Source organism: Leptonychotes weddellii, chromosome 4 (genome assembly GCF_054177405.1).
Source record: "Leptonychotes weddellii isolate Sample4059 chromosome 4, ASM5417740v2, whole genome shotgun sequence".
Lineage (NCBI taxonomy): Eukaryota > Metazoa > Chordata > Mammalia > Carnivora > Phocidae > Leptonychotes > Leptonychotes weddellii.
The window spans coordinates 144,034,112-144,054,864 of record NC_138372.1 but is presented as its reverse complement, the minus strand read 5'-3'; the positions used below and the strand labels follow the sequence as shown (position 1 = coordinate 144,054,864).

General features: G+C 43.5%; 1 protein-coding gene across 1 annotated transcript in view; it reads left to right on the top strand.

Annotated features, from left to right (window-relative positions):
• Window positions 1-842: 842 nt before the first annotated feature.
• Window positions 843-20,753, top strand: part of RSPO2 (R-spondin 2) — an 84,026-nt gene continuing 64,115 nt past the window's right edge. Inside the window, exon 1 of the mRNA XM_081817136.1 lies at window positions 843-1,485. Coding sequence (XP_081673262.1) covers window positions 1,392-1,485 — 94 coding nt within the window. The 5' untranslated portion in view covers window positions 843-1,391. The remainder of the gene's footprint in view (window positions 1,486-20,753) is intronic.

The window sequence follows — 20,753 nt, the reverse complement described above, 5'->3', positions numbered from 1 at the left end:
GTCAGAAGCAGCAGTCCCGGAAGGGATCTCAGGAAGGATGGTCTAGGACAAGCCAGCAGTCGGTCAGATCCTCCTGCAGGAAGGTCAAGGCAGGGAGTTGGAACCCACCGCGGAGCCCTTGGGGGTGAAGTCAGCTGGGCTCCGTCGCCCAGCGCTGTCCGGGGGCGCCCCGGCTTCCAGCTACACTTCAGTTTAGCCGCGCACTCCAGGAAAGCCCGGAGGGGATTTGCCTGGGTTTGGGCTCGCTGGAAGCTGTCAGCGCTCTTTAGGACCTCAGGGAAACCCGATGGTTTCTGGCTTTAGGACCCAGGAACTCCGAGGCAGCCTGACATAGATGCCTTGGACCACAGCACCACCTACTTATAGAAGCATCCCGAGCCTCAGCCGGGCTGCATCTCCGTCAGAAAGTGCGCTCGCCACATCCCTACGGCCTCGCGGGAGCGTTCTGTCTCCCACAGCTTGGAAAGGGAGAAATCCTAGCTGTGAAGTGGCTGTGGAGTAGAGCCCGGGAAACCGCACAATTGGATAGGGACCTAGAGAGTGAGAGCTGGTCGTGCCGGTCGCCCGAGGAGCGCACTCACCGGCGGGGACGCAGCATCCCCGAGGCTGCTGACGCGCCCTCTCCGCCGCGCTCCTGCTAGGCACCGCCAGCCCAGAGGACCGTGAGAGCACTGCGAACCCGCGGTGGCCGCCGGAATCGCGGAGCTGCCGGGCGCTCCCGGCGCCTCTCGGCAAACTTTTCCCGAGCCCACGTGCTAGCGAGGCGTCTCGCTTCCCCGGCCCTGCAGGGAGCGCAGCGCCTAGGCACGCCGCGCCGTCCGAGACGTAAGTGCCACGGTAGGCGACCCGCGTCTGGCCACCGCGGCCACGGCGCTGGCTTGCCCCACCGTGGGACCCGAGGGCCGAGGGCGGCTCCTTGAACCCTGCGCCCTTGGTGCCTTTGGAGCTCTTTCCTTTCCCTGGGCCGGCCGCACAACGCCCTTTCCCCCGGGTCGGAGCCCGCAGCTCGGCAGGGGTTGCTAATTCACTGATTGTAAATCACCTTTCCCTCCAAGTCGCCCGCAGCTGTGCGCTCGGGGTTAAACTGCCCCGCGGCTCGTGCCAAGCGGTGGGTTCGCGCCCCCCTCCCTCCCCTCCTTAAATTGGGACGCGGGAAGAGGCGGCTGTCTTCCCCGGGCGCTCTCCACTCTGTTTCTCCTCCTTGTCTCTCAGGTTCAAGGTTTGAGAGATGCTGACCGCGCCGAACTGACTAGTGCGGGGGAGGGGGGGCCCGGGCTGGTGGCCACTCGCCCTCTGCGTCTTCCCTGGCAGCGCGGTGGGCGCCGGCTCCTCGGATGAGCTCTCCAGTTCCCCGACTTTGAGAGGCGCCTCTGCCCCGCCCGACTGCCCAGATGCAGTTTCGCCTCTTCTCCTTTGCCCTCATCATCCTGAATTGTATGGATTACAGCCACTGCCAAGGCAACCGATGGAGACGCAGTAAGCGAGGTGAGTCCTGCTCCGCCCGAGGTGCGTGGGGTCGGAGTGGGGGCGGGTCGCGGCACTCGTGCCGGGGCGCCCGGGGCTCCGCTGGGCAGACCGTGCCCTCCACCCCGCTCGCGCGCGCCACCGCTCTACGCTTTCTGGGCCCCTGAGCTCGGCAGAGCGCCGTCTTTTCTGTCCTCAGAAGGCGCTGCGAGCCGGAGCGAGACGTGCTGGAGAGCCGGGTGAGCCCGGCGGGCGCTCAGGGCTAAGTGGTGTGGTCGTACCCGGTTCGCTGCCCCGCTTCTACTCCTGAACTCCTCCCTTTCGCTCTCCTTTCTAATCGGGCATCCATTGTTTCTTGGTCTTGTCTTTCTCTCTTTTTAGTCCTCTTAACCATCTCCCCTGTAGCTCATCTGTGTCTACCTTCCCCACCCACGTGCGCCCCAGATAGCTTTAACACGGCCTAGAGCTGTGTGTGTGTGTGAGAGAGCGAGAGCTCGAGCGCGCGAGAGCGCGCTGAGGAGGGGTACCAAGTCAAGGGGGGAGGACCTACATTTACAGGGAAAGGGCAAAATTGATCTCTTTTTCTGGAACCTAAGACTACGTGGGATGATTTATTGAACTTTCTGCTTTGAGCAGCAACTTGTACGCGGGTTTTCTGGGGAGCGCTGGCGCGCGGAGTGATGTTTTGGGGACAGGCCTGACTTTGCTATCTCCATATACTTCCCTCAAAAGTAGCTGTTTCTGCTCTTAATGAAATTCACTTGAGGCTTTTTAACCGCTCCCTCAATCTCCATCCCTTGTGTGCTCTGCGGGGAAGGCAAGTGGAAGTCTCCAGAAAGATTTCAGAGGGCTGGCTTTCCGGCAGATATACTGTGCGCCTATTTCTGAGTCCTGCTGTGGTTGCACCTAATCCAGCTGCATTTTAGGGGAAGGGCTGCTAGACACAATGAAGTCTTCTGGGGGGATTTAAACACAACCCCAACACACACACACCCCCAGTCCGTGCATTACCCGGCGCATGGAAGGTGCCCAGCAGCCCCCCCCCCCTTAGAACTCTGTTTTCGTCTAGCAATTTGGACTTCTGCACGGTTAGAATTTGTCTTGAAGTTAACAGATTTTGATTTTTTTTTTTTTCTGGGATGTAAACGTCGCACTTGACCTGTGATATATGTTTAGAACTTGTTTTATGGCATCTCCGGTCCTGCACCCAGATTTTGGAGAGAGCTCTCCGCGCCCTAACTTCTCATTGCTTTTTAGGACGTCCTTAAGCTGTTGCCACATACCCCGAGGGCTGGAGATTGGCGGGCCCGAGGGCAGAGCTCGGATAACCGGTGGTGTGCGACTTCCTTAACCTCTGCTCTCCAGTTGACGCTACGGATCTGGTTTTTTAAAAAGTCTGCTCTTTTCTCTTTTTCTCATTCCTGGCATTCGGAAAATATTCAGAAATAGTTTCGCAGAAAAATGCTAGGGAGAAATTTCTTCCCAGAGGCCGCGAAAGTTTAGTACTGATGTTCGTCCTGAAAACGTCCCTTTCCATCTCCTCCTCCACTCCTCCTTTCTCCACCTGGTATTTTCTTTTGAGGTGTTACTCGCAGATCTGGCAATTTTTGGTTACACTGTGGTCAAAAGTGTCTGGAGAGGCGTTAGCCCCTCTTACCGGCACAAGGTGCTGTCTACTTGGGAAAAACAAAACAAAACGGAGATGCTTAAAGGTCGCGCAAACAGAGAAGTTCCTAAGACGCCTTGCCAAGTAGTTGTTTATTAGATGACCAATTCCGTGAGGTCTTTCTGTCCCCGCTGCCTGTCCCACTGTGGCCGAGCGAGGAGGTATCTAACCTAGTGTTTTGGGAGGACTTCACCCCGCGGTGCTGTTTGAGAGAGGACATTACAGCACCCCCGCGGCCAGAAGCGGTATTGCAGGCTCTTCCCGGCAGTGCCATCTCTAAAGTTGGCCCTGTGCCCTCTTAGGTATCTGACACAAAACCTATTCATTTCAGAGCTGCTTTGGCAAAATCTCCTAGCAATTACCCTCCACAGCCCCAAGTGCTGACACTTAGAAACCCAATTCTAAAGTGTGCAATAGTAACTTTTGCCAAACCAACCTTTCGATTTAATAAAATTCAACTGCTTTCAACTATGTGTAAATTGGTAAGGCTGTAAAGAAAAATTTTTTTATCAAAGTTTGCATTCCCCCCCCCTTAACAGATGTCCCTTCCCAAATTCCAAGTTTCTGGCTAAAATACGGTTTTTAAAAGTGACCACACTATCTATGCCAACAAAGGGTGTACTGTGTTTTTAATTAAAAGTGGAACTACTTGAAGGCCTGGCTAGACAGCATAGGGTGATAGTAGCTTTTCTGTTTTGCAAGGAAGCTTAAGGATTGCATTGTGAGAGTATTGAAATGAATAGAGATCTAACTCAGGTTGTGTGAATTGTCCCTCTTCACAAACTTAAGCTGGTTTTAATTGATCTCATGTTCACTGATTGATTCTACACCAATTGTTGCGCTTACCAAACAATTGGCTTGCCCAAAGGAGATTGATTTAAATTAGTTCCTTGGGGAATGCTTGACCACTAGCCAAATCATGTCAGCGGTGACAGTTGACATACTAGAGCCTATTGTGGTACCAACATTTCCCCTTTTCCCTTTGTTTTGGATGGTGGCAGTTAAATATTACTTTCTAGGGAGAAAAGTGATTAGTACCTTAAAAAAAAAAGTGTTGTGGCTTAGAAGATCAGTTATTTTCTTGGCTTTGTGCTACTGTGTAGGCAGCAGTGATACTAGGATTGGTTAGGCTGATGCCTGCGAGCTGATTTTTTTTCTTCTTCTGTATTCCATCTGCAAATAATCAAACTTTCACTGTGGAGCATTCTCAGAACTCCTTTGGCATTATGTTTAGTCTGCTCTATGATCTCAGATGCTCTGTAATATCATTTTCTTAATGAAATAAAATTCTTGGCAGAGATTAGATAATTTAGTCAGTTAAAATCAATTGCATCCAGTTTGGAATAGAGAGCATATATATCATTTAACTGTATGTTCTATTTCAAAATAGAAGCCAGAGGACTGAGAGATGAGAATGTCAATCTTCGCTACCGTTGACCAAACCTAGTATGGGGGGAGACCATCCTAAACAGCACCACCTCGCTCGCTCTTCCCCGTCTTTAGAAAACAAAATCCTAAAATAAAAATGTATTTGATCATCATTAGTAGGGCCTGGTAGCATTAATTTTTAATTAGTTAGGCACAAACACAATAGAGAATGAAAATTGTGTAGAGAGGAGGCACATGCCAACGTTTTGAAAAACTGGGTGACAACTCACATTTTGTCTACATGGTAACAGTTGTAATTCATTGGCCCTCTCACACCACACTCTCATTCAAAAGCATGGTCATTATCAGCTACTGTGAAACCCCACTGCCTATACTTGTCTTGGAACCACTTAGGATTTATTTGTATGGTACACTGGGTAGATTGGTTTCATTTTTTGGAATAGTTGTAAGCCACATTTCAGGTTGAATTACTGAAAGGTGGATAGACAAATCATAGCTTTATTATGGTTTCTGGGATTCTTGAGCTTGGTGTGCAGTGACTTAATTTTCTATCTCCTTTATTGTTTATATGCCCAATCACATTTTAACCAAGGATCTATGAAAACTTCTTGATAAAATGCCTTAAAAAGCAGTAAGGCTCCCAGATATGTGGTTGGATGGTAGGGGGCATAGTATAACAAAGGTTTCCTGCCTAGACTTTTCCATAGTAAAGCCTCAGCTTCTCCCTCTGTAACCTCTCATTTTCCTTAAGATTAGATTTGGCTTCTTCTGTGAAACTGAAGTGTTTATCACAAGCAGTGTGGTATGTTTCTCGTAACTGAGGTTGGTGAAAAGCCTAAACATCTTCTCTTAAATACTATTAGGGATAAATTAATTTTAATGAAGAGATTTGGAGCTATTTGACTTTACAAGTACTATTAATGATAGTTTATTTCTCATTGGTATTCTTTCAAAAATACAGATATGTCACATGGAACATACTTACCTACACTTAAATGAGAAAGCTTTAAAAATAGGTCTTGTATACTACCTTTTTAAAGTTCCACAGTATTTCTGAAAATTTCCTGTGATGTTTAACTTTGCATGTAAATATGCTCTTTTCTTCTCATAATGGGCTGTTTTGTTATTCTAGCATGATTCTGAATTTTCCTGCCTAGTATTTTACCAGGGCACAGAGGTTAATAAAACTGCTGTGTTTCAACCAACCTTTTATTAAGCTACTGAAATTTGGAAGTGATTCAAAATAGGTGATGTTCTCCCAGGCCTCCATTTAATTCTGGCTTTATCTGCTTATAAATCCAGCTTGGGTAGAATCCAATATTTGCAGAAATCACAAGTTGGAAATGACACTTCTAATTCCTTAATGCAAAACCACCTCTTGATTTATTAAGAGACTAATTGGCCAGTGTATGGATTACCCAGGATACTTTTTACTTCGTTCCTTCCAGCTGACTGCCTTTTAAACCTCATCCCCACCCCCATGGGGATAAGCACTCCTACCCCTCCTAAGTGCAGGAAATAAATGATAGACAAATCATTTGATATAATGCTTGATAACCACTCTGCTAAAATGGGGTGATAAGCCCTGGGATGAAAATTGTTTTGAACTTTTTTTTACCCCCCAAAATGTCATCATTTTTTCCCCATTATCTGCAGTGCTGCATGTTCATATTTATACATTTCCATAATTTTAGCTGGAATAAATATGGAAGGTGCTAATGATGGGAATTTATGGAATACATATGGAAGGTGCTAATTAGTGCTGAAGAGAACAGATACGATTAGATCTATGCTCAGGAGGGGATATATACCTATAGGTGTGGGTGTGTTCGTGGGTGTGGAAAGAAAGGGGTTGGAGATGATAGGACTATGAAAATCAGATCTTTGGAACTAAAAATGATTTTCATTCTTCTTTCCCAGTTACTGTCTTGTCCTCTTTCTCAGACTGGATGGTGGGACCAGGAATGGGGAGGGGGAGAGGGAATGAGTAAGGTGAGTGTGCTTTTATTCTTCCCAAGGCCTGCCCCTACCTGTTCTGCTCTTCTCTAGGACCTCTCCATGCCAGTCACCCTCTTTTAGAACACACTGCTTTCCCCCAGTCCTAAAATTCTTAATTTCCTTCTTCCTCACATTGCTTTCCCATCCCTTCCCTTTTTCTTCACTTGTACCCTTCCCTTCTATTGATTAACAATCCTGTTCCATTCGCCCTTTAATCAGTTACAGTATGCCTTCTGCATCCACCACTTTATTGAAAAGATTTTATTAACAGTCCTCTTTATATTCGTCTCCTTGCAAGGCACCAACGTGGTGGCAGCCCTCCATGACTTTTTCTGGAGATAGCCCTCCTTTCTAAAAGAAAGTCTCTTCCTCTGACTAGTGACCTCATACTCTAGTTTTGCCTTCCGTATTCTGCCCATTTCTCTTATTTAGTCCCCTCATTCAGAGGAGGTGTAGACTAGTGTTTATTTTCCTTTATTCTTTCCCTTTGGGGGATTTTACCCATCCCTGTATCTTCAACTGTTACTTCCATGTGAAGTCCTTCAACTCCAGCTTCAACTTAAAAAAAAAAAAAAAAAATTTTTTTTTTTCTCTTTAGCTTCAGATTCTACTCCCCTCTGACTTCCCAATTACTGCTGTGTGGTTAGATATTCTGTTCCATGCACACGCAAACTTGACAACTCCTGTTCCCATCTGTGCCTTCTCCCAAATGTGTTCTCTGCCTGTGTTTCTTCTATTCATGAGGTGTCTATGAGTTGAAGCTGAAAGCCTCCCTGTAGCCTTTGTCTTCCCTATTGCCTCTTTCATTGGTTCATTCAGTTTTAGCGAGTCTACCTCTGAGAGGTTTATATCCACGCCGGCCTTTCCATTCCCAAAGGTACCCTCATGGGCTTATCTCCCAGCATCTACTACTTCACTCCATCCTTTATGATGCTGCCATGTTGAAGGTTTCTCAACCACGGATCTGATCATGTGACTTCTGTTAATAAACCCCAACCCTCCAGGTCTCCACACTGACTGCAGAATCCATGCCAGCCTCTTTTGCACGGCTTTCAAGGTGGCCCGCGCCCCCTATGGCAGCTCGTTTCCAACTTTGCACCACCCTGGAAGTGCTACATGCTTAAGCTTTACCGGGTTACTCCATTTCCAAACACACCATGCATTTTGAGGTTTTTAAGCTGTTGAGCTTCTGAATGCCCAGCTAAAGTCACTGCCTCTAGGAAGCTACCCCCCCCCACCTGGAATTTTCTGCCTTTTTTCTGAAGCCAGAGTCCATTTTTCCCTCACAGCTTTCTCAGCTTTCTGTGCGACTCTTCAAGCATGCTCTTATTTCCCCCTTTATTCTGGTTATTTTGCCAAATGTCTTCTCCTTACCATACTTCAAACTCCAGCTGGGCGGAGCTTCTGATTCCTCTGTATCCCCAAAGCAGGCCTCACAGTGTGCTTCTCTGCAAATTGTGGCTGAACACAAAGTCATCGACTAGGAGATCTTGGTTGCCCTTAAAAGAACTTTGGTGACTTATGAGAAGATTTTTAAAAAAAATTTCTAAGTTCTTTGCACATAGTTTGTTTGAATGCATTCTTAGATAATAGGCATAATCTCATTATTTGCTATTCTTTAAAGACAAAAACCATTGAGATATAAAACCTCCCCCGCCCAGCCCTCATTCTGAAGTCTCTTCTGATAATCAGAATTTCACAGAGCACCCTAGTGCCTGTTGGTGTCTCTGTAAATACCAGCTGATTATTTCAATGATAGAGCCGTCCACATGGCAGGGGAGTTTGGGGCAGGGAAAGGGAAATTCTGGGGTGGGGTAATCTAGATTTTAAAAACATTTCTTCTAGAGAAAGGGTCAACCAAGGATTTTTTTCATCCCGAAACACTTTGTCCAGAGGAATAATCATTTAGGGGAAAATAAAAGTGGTATTTCTCTTCCTAAAAGACAATGATATTAATAACATACATAGAGCAGGAAAAGTATTCAACCTGCGTTCTTGTGTTTGTGATTTGAGTACACCAGAACTATGCAGACCATCGAGGAGGGATGCGGGGGTGTGTGTGTGTGCAAATTCTTCTGCAGGTGTCAATAGAGGACCTAGGTTGGTTGGTTTGTTTTGTACAGTGCCTTCTGAGAGAGCATTGACATTTCACTATTTGGAGGAGGTGCAACCAGTTTGACAGAATTGGAAAGTGAAATGTGATTTTTAAAAACTAATGGCTAAGTGGCAAGTAGCTAGAACTAGAATGTAGTTCTCCTGAATTCCTTGGCTTTTCCTGTACACAGGACACGCCCAACATAAATGCTCATTAAAAAAAAAAAAAAATCCCCTTTGAAGCCATTCAGGAGTTCTTTGAACCAGACTTTTATTGAGCCTCAGAACTTCTACAACTCCTGATTATGCTGATAAAATAATAAGTAACTGAAGGCTGAATAGGCGGGGTAACTGACGTATAGGACCACAGGTGGGATCTGGTTAAAAAATTCTTTTTGCATACTTGTATTGCTCAATTTTTTAAATTATTCTTTGTTTTTTAAAGAATTATTTTTGTATAAATTTTAGGAACCTCTTATTTCTTGTATTCCAGTTGCCAGAACAAATATGTGTGTCTGTAGGTGTGTGCTCATGCAGATGTGTGTATATATATATTTTATGTATACTCACATGTTAATACCATCATAATCAGAATAACCAATCAAGATTAGAGAAAAGCTATTAAATATGCTTTTACTCTTAAAATGTAGAGAAACTAATTATAGGTAGCTTTCCTTTTTACCTAGTTGCTTGGGGGAAAACCCTTAAAATTTATTTAAAATCTTTCAGTTCTCATCACTTGAAGGCTCTTAAGTGCAATTAAAAAGTTTAGCTTACTTAGCACATTTCTTTTGAGCAGGGTTTCTTAACTTGGGGTCCAGAGATGGAGCCAGGGTTTTTGTGAGTCTCCTGAAACTAGAAGCAAAACCTTTCTTCTTAGGGTATAGAGAGCGGATCTAAAGCTTTCTCTGAAGTCTCAAAATGGACATGGTTCATCTGTTTCCTTCAATAGGTTAAGAAGCATTGGTTAAAGTAATAGGAGGTAGACCTTCTTAACTAGCCTGATGCCAAATGGCTGCTTCAAATTGATATGCACATTTGTTTTCTAAAATTTTATTTTCCAGGTGTGCGTTTCCAGTCATTTGCCATGTATATATTACACAATATGAGGGAATATCAGAAGCACTATCTCAAGACTTATCTCAGTAAATAATTACTTGGCTAATGATCCCTTACTCAAAGACAATGGGTGTTTAATTCTCTCCATTCTAAAAATGTCTGTAGAAGTACAAAATACAGAATAAGGGGTTTTTGTTAAAATCCTCTTCTCATATGGTCTAATTTTATCTCATTAATAATAAAACAGAATATAGAGTCTTTAAGAAATTGCCGTTGCAGTTTCCCAGCTGATGACCCGCGCTGGCATGGACGTGACTCCTCTATATTGTGCTGCTGGTTCACAGATTGGTCAGAACCAGCCTGAACGTTCTTCAGTTCAGGTCCAGGGGGCTTCTGCTGGGTGTTTGCTGCTGGGTCAGCACATTTTATAGTTTTTCTACCAGGATGGCCTTCATGTCTCACCTATTTATTGCTGGATACAACTTGCCAACCAGCCCTTTGGCGATTAAAACTCACAGACCAATAGAGGGCACACTTTGCATTCTTTTCCTTGTGCTTTGTTCTCTGATGGTCTGTAGGATGTGTGCTTACTTTGTTTTGTCCCGTTGGTTCAGGTGGGAAAACTGTGCTTTCTCCAGTAAGATTGATGCTGTGATCATCTTGATATCCACACAGAAGGAGAAAAAAAGACCAAATAAAGAGCTTTTGGCCTCACTGGGGCATTTCTGGTTTGGGTCCCTAATCCTTTTGACAAAGCCTCACCTAAAGGCAAACTTAACCAACCTCACAGTTTTAAGATCTGTGAGATAAAGATTATGTCAACTTAGAGGTGGATTCCAGCTTCTACAGTCACTTTGGAAAACATTAGTTTTATTAAAAAAAAAAATTTTCCATGAAGTGCATACCTGAAAATTCAAGCAACTGGTAAAATTTGGAGTTGTCCAAAACAACTGCAAATTAATACTTGCCAGTTGTTTGCCAAAGTCTTTAATCTTTATGGAGAATATCCATTTCTTTTAATGAATCTCTCGCATTTTTGCCTGTTGAGAATAATGAAAACTGTCTGATCTAATTTTGAAAATCCAGTGTTTCTTTTTAAAAAGGTTCTCTTCCCTCATGTAATGAAGTCTGATGGAGGATTTAAAAAATTCTCTGGCTCCTCATTGTTCACCTTACCTGCTGTGTTCTAGTGCCTCCTTGTAGATAAAAGCTGGCTTTTAATGTGCAGGATTTGCTAGATCATCATTATGACTTTGCATATTTATCACGCTTTTTTTTCCCCCCCTGAGACCAGTTTTCAGTTGAGTTGAATCCTAGTGGAGTTAATATCCCTATGACCAGGTGGTGGATCCTGTACCCATTGCGCCTCCCCCACCATAGCCTTTTGGGGTAACTCTGGTATTTTGTTGTTGTTGTTCTTTTCCACTACCATCATTGGTCCTTAAAGACTGCACTGAATTAAAAACACTTGGCAGCCCAGTGGATTGAGAAGAACTGCACCTGGGGCTCCAAGTTAACCATCATGAGATATAAATTAAGGCAGTCCTGGTCTTTGATTTGTCATGCCCTCTTGGTAGTTCTTGTAGGTAGAAGAATACTTTAGAATTCTAGTTTTTGATGCTTGAGTCTTGATGAGGTTTTAGAGGTTTTTTGTTTTTGGAAGTGTGTGTGTGTGTGTGTGTGTGTGTGTATAAAGGTCAGGTTTATAGGGGAGTTTTGAGGAACTCTTGGGTGTTCGGGGCCCTTCTAAGATAAAAGGAAGTGGCGGAGAACACCTGTAGGTTGGGTGAGCTGAATGAGCAAACTAGCTTAAAATTTTCTATTTAAGGATCTGGAATCTGTCTAATGTTTTGCGAGAAATTAAGGCTGTCCTATCCATAGCATTCCTTCTACTGGTGAAAGATATCTTGTGGTCACTATCCTTCCATCAGGTTAGTATAATAGAGAAACTTAGTCTCCTAACTTTAACAAAGTAATTTAAAACTCCAATGTTTGATAATGAACAGCTGTGGTTCCCGGGAGCATGATTAGTGGGTTGAGGTTGGTTGTGGAGTTTGGGAAGCCATTGACCACAACTTCTGCTGGTCAGTAAATCATGCAGTGGCTGATGTGACTCTTGACTGAATCCTGTCAATTATGAATGATTTTTTTGTTCTGCCTTTAAATAATACTATTCTGTAAAGTGACCTAGGGCTTGGAAATTGTCCCTTGAAAGTTGTCCAAAATTATGAATTTGGTGCAATGTAGTTGTTCCCTTATGTGGAAATAAAATAGTCCTTTGCAACTGCTATGGGTGTTCAACATGATTTTGATTTGAAAGTGACTCAGTACTAACAATTGTAAAGTCTTTGGCAAGCTTCAAGTAGTCTTCTTTTTGCTGAATTTTGAGAGAAAGTTTTGAAGAGATGGGAGAGCCTGCACTTAGGAGAAGAAAGAGCTGGAACAGGATCACTCCTGTTCAAGACTTGTGGCCTGTCATGTAGAAAAAGGATGTGATTTATCCTAACTTTTGGAATTAGGGGCAAAATGAAGGAGGCTTATAGGAAAATTCCATTAATGGAAGAGACCCTTTCTTGATAATCGCTGGAAATTGCCTTTTTCCAACAACAGGGTATTTTTTTTTTTTTAACAGAGTGTATTTCTTAAGAGTGTTGTAAAGCCAGCGACTGTACTGAGTGTAGAGGGACCTCTAAAGACCATTCACACCATGATGAGCACATCTGTAATGCATCTGGCATCTACTAGGTACTTAAATAGAAATTCTTGTTGACAACTATTGACTCAAATTATAATACTCTTTCTAAGCAGAATACTAAACAAAATTACTTCATTAGCTTCTGCGTCATATGCCTCTGAGTCATTTTATCTTTATTTTATTTTTATTTTTTTTAAGACTTTATTTGACAGAGCCTCAGTGAGACAGGGAACACAAGTGGGGGGAGTGGGAGAGGGAGAAGCAGGCTTCCCGCTGAACAGGGAGCCCGATGCGGGGCTCAATCCCAGGACCCTGGGATCATGACCTGAGCCGAAGGCAGATGCTTAATGACTGAGCCACCCAGGCACCCCTGAGTCATCTTTTTAAATGTTTGTAATACAAACAATGCTATAGATACTGAAGTTTAATCTGAATTCCTGACAAAGGAAAGAAGACCTATTTCTCAATTCTTACACGACCATGATGTCAATTTCTAGAATACTTCATTATAAGAAAGCCAGATTTCAATGCAGCTATAGCCAGCATGGGTGATACCATACAAACATTTTGCTTTTTTGACTAGGTTTACTAGACTGGAAGATAAATAAGTGTTTGACCAAAATTTGTTAACAATAGCTTGCACTTAGGAAAACATAATAGGCTTTAAAATTCCTATTGGGAAAGATAGAGAAATGCAGGTATATCATCAAATGTTACTTACTGAATTATATTTGACAGAGTGGGGAGTAATGGATTGTCCACTTTGAGGATCTCTGGTATAGTAAAGGACTCTGTCATCAGCTTTGGAACAGTATTTTCTTAATGATTAGGTTGAAGACAGCTGGTATTACCAACCACACTTTTGCATGATATGAAGTTGAACAGGGTATTTAAATGTTGGTTGATGGGTTACAAAACGATGCCGATGGCTGGGCGTAACAAAATGAATTTATGAATGAAACGGAGAGTTTTTCTCTTAAGATCAGAGAAGCAACTATGGAGGACGAGGATGTTGGAGACAAGGGGTTATCATTGATTTTTTTTGACTCCTCCTGAGGTTAGGATGTGATACCGTTGCAAAAAGTAATTGGCTACATTAGGAGGAATATTCACATAGACTGAAGAATGAGGAAGATGCGGGTTCCCAGCCCACACTAGTGTTCTGTTCTAGATGTCATGACCTTCAGAAGGTGCACTGACCGCACACACTCCAATATTGTACTGATTTCCTAGGGCTGCTGTAACGAAGTACCATAAACCACGTGGCTTAAAAGACCAGAAATTAATTTATGCACATTTCTGGAGGTTGGAAGCCCAATATTAAGGGGTCAGCAGGTCCATGTACCATCTGAGGTACAGAGGGGGGAAATCCTTTCTGGCCTCTTGCAGCTTCTGGAAGCTCCAGATGTTCTTTACCTGGTGGCTGCCTAACTCCAATCTCCGCTCCATCTCTGCATGGCTGTCTCTCCTCTGTTCTTACAAGAATGCCAGTTACATTGGATTAGGGCCCACTCTAATGACCTCGTGTTAACTTGATTACGGTTGTAAAGGCCTTATTTCCAAGTAAGTCTACATTCATGGGTATTGGTGATTAGGACTTCATCTCTTTTGGGGGGACACCTTTCAGTCCATAGCAAGTCCCACCCTGTGCCAGGCCTTTAGGTTCTTTATGTCCTCATGTTCATAACAATCCTGTGGAATAAGTATTATTAATTATCCCATAATAATTAGTATTAATGGCAATAGAAGTAGAATGATTGTGTGCGGCTGTCCTACCTCCACTAGACTGTGTACTGTGCATACAGATAATAGTAGTGGGTCCCTGGACTTGGGCACATAGTGGCCCTGGGGGGGTAAAGATGCTTTAGACCTGGTTTATAGGGTTTGGACTAGGAGACTTCAAATTCCTTCCTGCCTCTGAAGTTCTATGAAACTGTATGAATCCAAAGAATCACCCGAGTATGTTTATTACTTTTTCAAACAACCATGAATCAAATTGGCTTCTTATTGTTAAGCTGGAGTTGAAAAATCTGTTTTGCTGATTTCCTATTGAAGTTGACTGAACTCCAAGACCTGGGAGCATCCTTTACAGAACATTATTATAATCTTCATGTTGTCTACAGTATATTGCTTCTGGTGTTAGAGGTGTTTTAAATTAGTTGCCTTTGATTTTTGAGTGGCATCCAATATTGTATTCATACTCATTTGCTATATATAAAGGGCTAGTAGAACATTATTTTAAATGTTCTTGCATTTTATTTTTAAAGATTTTATTTGAGAGCGCACATGCACATGAGAACGAGAGGGTGCAGGGGCAGTAGGGAGAGGCAGATTCCCCGCTGAGCAGGGAGCCTGACAAGGGACTCGATTCCAGGACCCTGGGATCATGACCTGAGCCGAAGGCAAACGTTTAACCGATTGAGCCCCCGAGGCGCCCCAAAACAGTTCTTACAGGAAAAGCAGGCAATATGCCTAACTCTTCCCCTTTAATTGCCAGTGTTCAGAGGAAGGAGTGGATGCATATTTGGCCAGCAGGTTAACTTCACTGCAAGCAAATAAAATGCTTTAATTTGTGTCAGGCCATTGCCTGTCAGATGGAGGAGGCAAAATCTTGCAATAGTTTCTGCCTACTGAAACATTAGTGGTCAAATAACCTCAAAACAGTCCTTCTGGCTTCTGCTAACAGGAATGAAATGCAAGCCTTCTGAAAACCTGAATTCTATTAGACAGCTTCTGATAATGTTTTCTGTTAACAGCTTTCAGAGAAGCTCCTGAGTGAACATAAAGTAGCTTCAGCCTGGTGTAATCTGAGGCTCATTGGGTAGAAAAACAGTACTTTGTGCTACTTAAACACTCTCTGGAAGGCTTAGAGAGGAAGGAAAATATTTGAGGAGATCAACTGGATGTTGTAGAATACGAGTAACGTCACCTGAGAAGGATTAAAGTTTCCCCCAAGCTCTACCTGAATGGCAGCTAGCCACTGAGCATGTGCTTTCCAAGGCTATCAATAGCATGTTTTCGGTTGTGTAGTCTTGAGTTTGCAGGCATATCAAGAAAGGGTCTAGAGATTCTATGTCTTCAGTGGGTAAGTGGCAGTAAAGTTATAAAAAAAATTAACATTTCTCCTACTTAGGAGACGCAGCTGGCTCTACTTATGGAATATTTCCTAGATCCATTTAAAAATGTAGCTTGTTGCTACCAAATTACCACTGGTGTACCTTTTATAGGACTCAGTGAAGGATACCTATAATATGTACATTTAACAGTTTAGTGAAGTTGAAAATTTAATTCACACATGTCTGTGAGGAAGATTATATTAAAGAGCCTGCTAGAAATCTTGAAACATAAACACCTTTCATAGGTGGCTCCCAAGAACAAGCCTGTTGCTGGAGAAATACAACACTGTAAGTGATGCCTTTCTTCCAAGTAAAGTGCCTTTATGGTACTTTTAAGAGAGCAAAAAGTATGGTGAGCCAAAGAAATTGGTTACATTGCAAGCCAGGCGAACAGAACTGGAATGCACCTAGCTGCTTTTACTAATGAAAGATTGGGAATGATTTTTTTTTTTAACCCCTTCAACCTGTATGTTTTTAAGAGCATAAATGAGCCATACCCACCAATTAGGGCTAGTAGTTCATGTCCTTCAGATCCCATTTTTCTTTCAAGTTGCTCACCATGAAATTTAAAAATCTGTTTCCTTACTTTTGAGCAGTCAATACTGAAAACTTTTAATGTTGAAATGTTAATGTTGATATGAACATCCTTTAAACCTTTTCCCCTTAATCATGCACAGAACTGGATGTGATAATAAATATACTATAATCATTACATTGACTGAGCACTTTCTTTGTGCCGGGCATAGTTCTTTGTTACATGTAATTTAGTCCTTAAATGCCCCAATACGGTAGGCTTTACTTTTCTAGCCATGTTACAGAGGAAGAATCTGAGGCACAGAAGGTAAATAACTGGCACAAATTCACAGAACTAGTAAATGTTAGAGCTAGAATTTCAGTCTAGGCATTTGGATTCCACCATACTCTTCACCAAGATAGAAAGGTAAGTCTTTGATTTTACTGCCAATTATTCTCCAGAATATTGCACTGATGCCAATTTTTTTAGGTGGGAGATGGGATGCTTATTGCCTTGAATTCATGATTTTTTTCATATATATACACACACACATATCTGTATATAATTATATATATGTATATAAATAAAATCAGGTCATGATCTCAGGGTTGTGGGATCGAGCCCCACATCCGGCTCTGTGATTGGCAGGGAGTGTGCTTGAGATGCTCTCTCCCCTCTCCTTCTGTGTCCCTTCCCCTCCTTGTGTGTGTGCTCTCTCTCTCTCAAATACATCTTTAAAACCCCTTGTTGGATTATTTTTGAGAATAGAAAGAAGCCTCTCCTTTTCCCCCAAGGAACTCACTATTTAAATAGAATATTCTTTTCCTGGCTCCACAAAACATTAATATCCACTTGGTTGCTTAAACCTTTATTTCTCATTTATGGGAAGTACCTTGGATTTCTATAGGCCCCCTCCAGTATATTTTGAATCCCTCTTCCAAGTCTATTGACATTTTGTAGATTGTGTTATCACCATCTCTCTCCCAAAACATGTCGGTAGCCTTCCAGCTACTTTTCCTGTGGTCCATTCTCCACAGGGTGCTCAGAGGGATTGCTTATAAAACAAAAGTCAGAGCCTTTGATTCTGCCACTTTAATGCTTAAGAGCTTTTTGTGATACCTGAAACAACACCCAAACTCCTTGCTCAGACCCAAAGGCTCCATGTGACCTGGTTTCTGCTTATGTCTCCAACTCTCCTTTTGGTATCTGTCCTTTGGTCTCTTTCTGTTTCTCAAATCCTCCACCCAATTTTCCTGCCTCAGGACCTTTGCATTTGTTGCTTACTCTGTCTGGAAAGATCTTTCTCCCTCCTTTTCGTAACAAGCTCCTTTTCTAGTCACTGTATCTAAAGCAGCGCATTGCCCTCTTGCTTGATTTTCTGCAGTTAAACTGTCTATTGGGGCCAAGAGAGGGGGGGTCTGTGAGGAGCGCAGATCTACGGTGTGCTCACCTAAGCCTGAGAAGGAGTGACTCCTTGCATTTTGCACTATAGGAGCCTCACTCACTGCCCCTAGTCCCAGCCTCCTCTATTCTATCACATGCTAGAATTTTGTTATTGTAGCAGAGAACACTATCTAGCAAAACCCATTTCTTTTGCCTCTTGCACATGTAGCTGGAATACATTTCCCTTGTACCTGGGTGTGACTGTGGGCCTGGGGTTTGTAGTAGAAAGTGTGCAGAAGTGATATATTTCTAAACCTGGCCCCAGTTAACCACCTATGGGAAAGTCTCTATTCTTAAGTCAGCTGACTTGGTGCAGAGGATCCAGCCTCACTTCTCTGCTCTCCCTCCGCCCCCCGCCCCCCGCCCACCCTGGGAGATGGCAGGACCACCAGGTGAACAAAGCTTGGGTTCCAGAATGGCCAGTGGAAGTCTCCCAGCTGCACATCCACATCAGACTCTGTGATCAAGAAACAAACTTCTTTTGTGTTAAGCCATGGAGACTTTGACATTTGCATCAGCATGGGTGAATCTGGAGGATATTATACTAAGTGAAATAAGCCAGAGAAAGACAAATATTGCATAGCATCCCTTATGTGGTTTCTAAAAAAAAAAGTCAAATTCATAGAAATAGTGTAGAAAAGTGGTTTCCAGGGGGCTGAGGTGTGGGGTAAATAGGGAGAGGTTGGTAAAAGGTAATAAAGTTTCAGTTATGAGTAAGGTCTAAAGATCTAATGTGTAACATAGGACTATAGTTGATAACACTATTTTTATAACTGAAACTTGCTAAGAGAGTAGAACTTATTCTCAGCCAAAACAAAACAGTAAATAGGTGATGGATGTGTGAATTAACGTGATGGAGAGAATCTTTTCACAATGTGTATGTATATCAAATTGTCATGTACACTTCAGTAATACTACACATTTATTTGCCAATTATACCTCAATAAAGCTGGAAAAACTTGCATGGCCCTATCCAGTTCTATCCAATCCAAAGCCCCATCCAGCTTTTAGAACATAAGCTCCCAAGGAGTGGGAGCTTTGTTCACATTGTCATCAATGTTCAGTACAATGCTTAGTCTGTTGGTGTTATCAAAATATTTTTTTGAATAAATGCAGGCTATCAATAGTCTGTCAAAAATCTAAGAATGACAAAAGAATAAGGCAGATAAGAAATGTCTTCTGGGTTCAGAGGGGAAGAAATGAATGATGCTCTAGAAAAATAGTTTATGAAAATGGGGACACAAATTACTCTTAAACATGAGGGGCGCCTGGGTGGCTCAGTTGGTTGAGCATCCCACTATTGATTTTGGCTCAGGTCATGATCTCAGTGTCCTGGGATTGAACCTCGCGATGGGCTTTGCACTCAGCAAGGAGTCTGCTTGAGGATTCTCTCCCTCTGCCCCTCCCCCTGTGTGTGCATGTGGGCTCATTCTCTCTCTCTCTCTCACTCATGCTTGCTTGCTTGTGCTCTCTCTCTCTCTCTCAAATCTGGGGCGCTTGGGTGGCTCAGTTGGTTAAGTGTCTGACTCTTGGTTTCAGCTCAGGTCATGATCTCCTGAGTAGTGGGATAGAGTGTAGGGCTCTGCACTCAGCAGGGAGTTGGCCCGAAGGTTCTTTCCCTCTTCCCCTCCCCCAGCTTGTGCATGTGTGCTCTCTCTCTCTCATCTTTAAAATCTAAAAAAAAAAAAAAAGACTTTATAAAGTGGTCCTTATATTTCTTACAGATGTTTTGAAACATACCAAAGTTATAGCACAGTATTTTACACTAAAATTTTATTTTTAACAGGATGTTAGGCTATATCTAATCATTCTTTAGTTACATGATTCTAACTGGAAAATATTGAAATTTTTTCTTACTGATTATGCCCAATATATTTGAACTTTAAGAAAGTCTTAATTGACGCAGAGAAGTAATGTCCACTTTTTATTACTGATAAAGTAAAATTCCTTCATGCTCAAGTTCAATAGATTATTTTGCTTGCCTAGTAAAGGAAACATTGGTTTGGGGTTAGGACCTAGTGCATTCCTTCTAGAAATGTCTGTAGGCCCCGAGGGGAGAGTATTGTCTGGAATTGTACTGTTGATGATGGGAAGCATTTTTGGTAAAGATTATTAAGGGATTTTTAATCCTTTTATGAAAAGGTTAATGTCTTCAATAGTTTTGGAAGTCTCAGGATTCTGGGTGTGGAGGAGGATGGGTAAGAGCAGAGGGAGGATTGCTGCTCCGGAAGGCCTCAGTCGGCTGTGGTGAGGGCAGAGGGGTGAGCGGCTGCTAGCCTCGGGGGCCTTTCCACCAAGAAGACAGTGAGAACAGGAGGCATTGGGGCAGTGGCTGGGCCAGGTTTTATGATCTATTAGAGGATCCGCATATACCCGCTCAGTACCCAGTTGAGACCTAGAAAGTATAAAATCTGCGTTCTTTATTCCTACTTAGATTCTTTTTTTTTAATTTTTTTTTAAAGATTTTATTTATTTATTTGAGACAGAGAGAATGAGAGACAGAGAGCATGAGAGGGGGGAGGGTCAGAGGGAGAAGCAGACTCCCTGCCGAGCAGGGAGCCCGATGTGGGACTCGATCCCGGGACTCCGGGATCATGACCTGAGCCGAAGGCAGTCGCTTAACCAACTGAGCCACCCAGGCGCCCCCTACTTAGATTCTAAAGTCCTTCGTAAGGTGTAGGTGTTCTGGCTGGAACGGCTGTTGGCAGCTCTCTGCCCTAAACGGACCTGATGAGTAATGGACTCTTCACTAGCTCTGCCACGGAGTGTGTGTGTGTGTGTGTCACACACACACAAAGTGGGAGAGACCGCAAAACACACACGGAGAGAGAGACGCACTCTCTCACACACTCAGACACACTCCTCACAGACACACTCACACTCAGACACACACTCAGTGACACACACTCAGTGACACACACTCAGTGACACACACTCAGTGACACACACTCATGCACATACACAGACACACACACTCGGGCACTCACACAGGGAGATAGAGACAGACACATGAAGACTCGGACACTCAGACATTCACACTCAGACTCAGAGACTCACATACACGGCAAGACACACACGGAGGGACGCATACACATATGGAAAGACACAGGGAAGAGAGACCTACACACGGAGACACACACACACACAACCGGGGGCGGGGGAGAGAGCGAGTCGCTCACAGGCACACAGACTCCCAGAAAGAGAGGGACTCAGAGATTCACGGAGAGAGCAAGAGACAGAGAGACTCGCTCACGGAGAGCAAGAGAGAGAGTCGCTCACAGACCGAGAGACTCGCTTACGGGGGGGGGGGGGGGG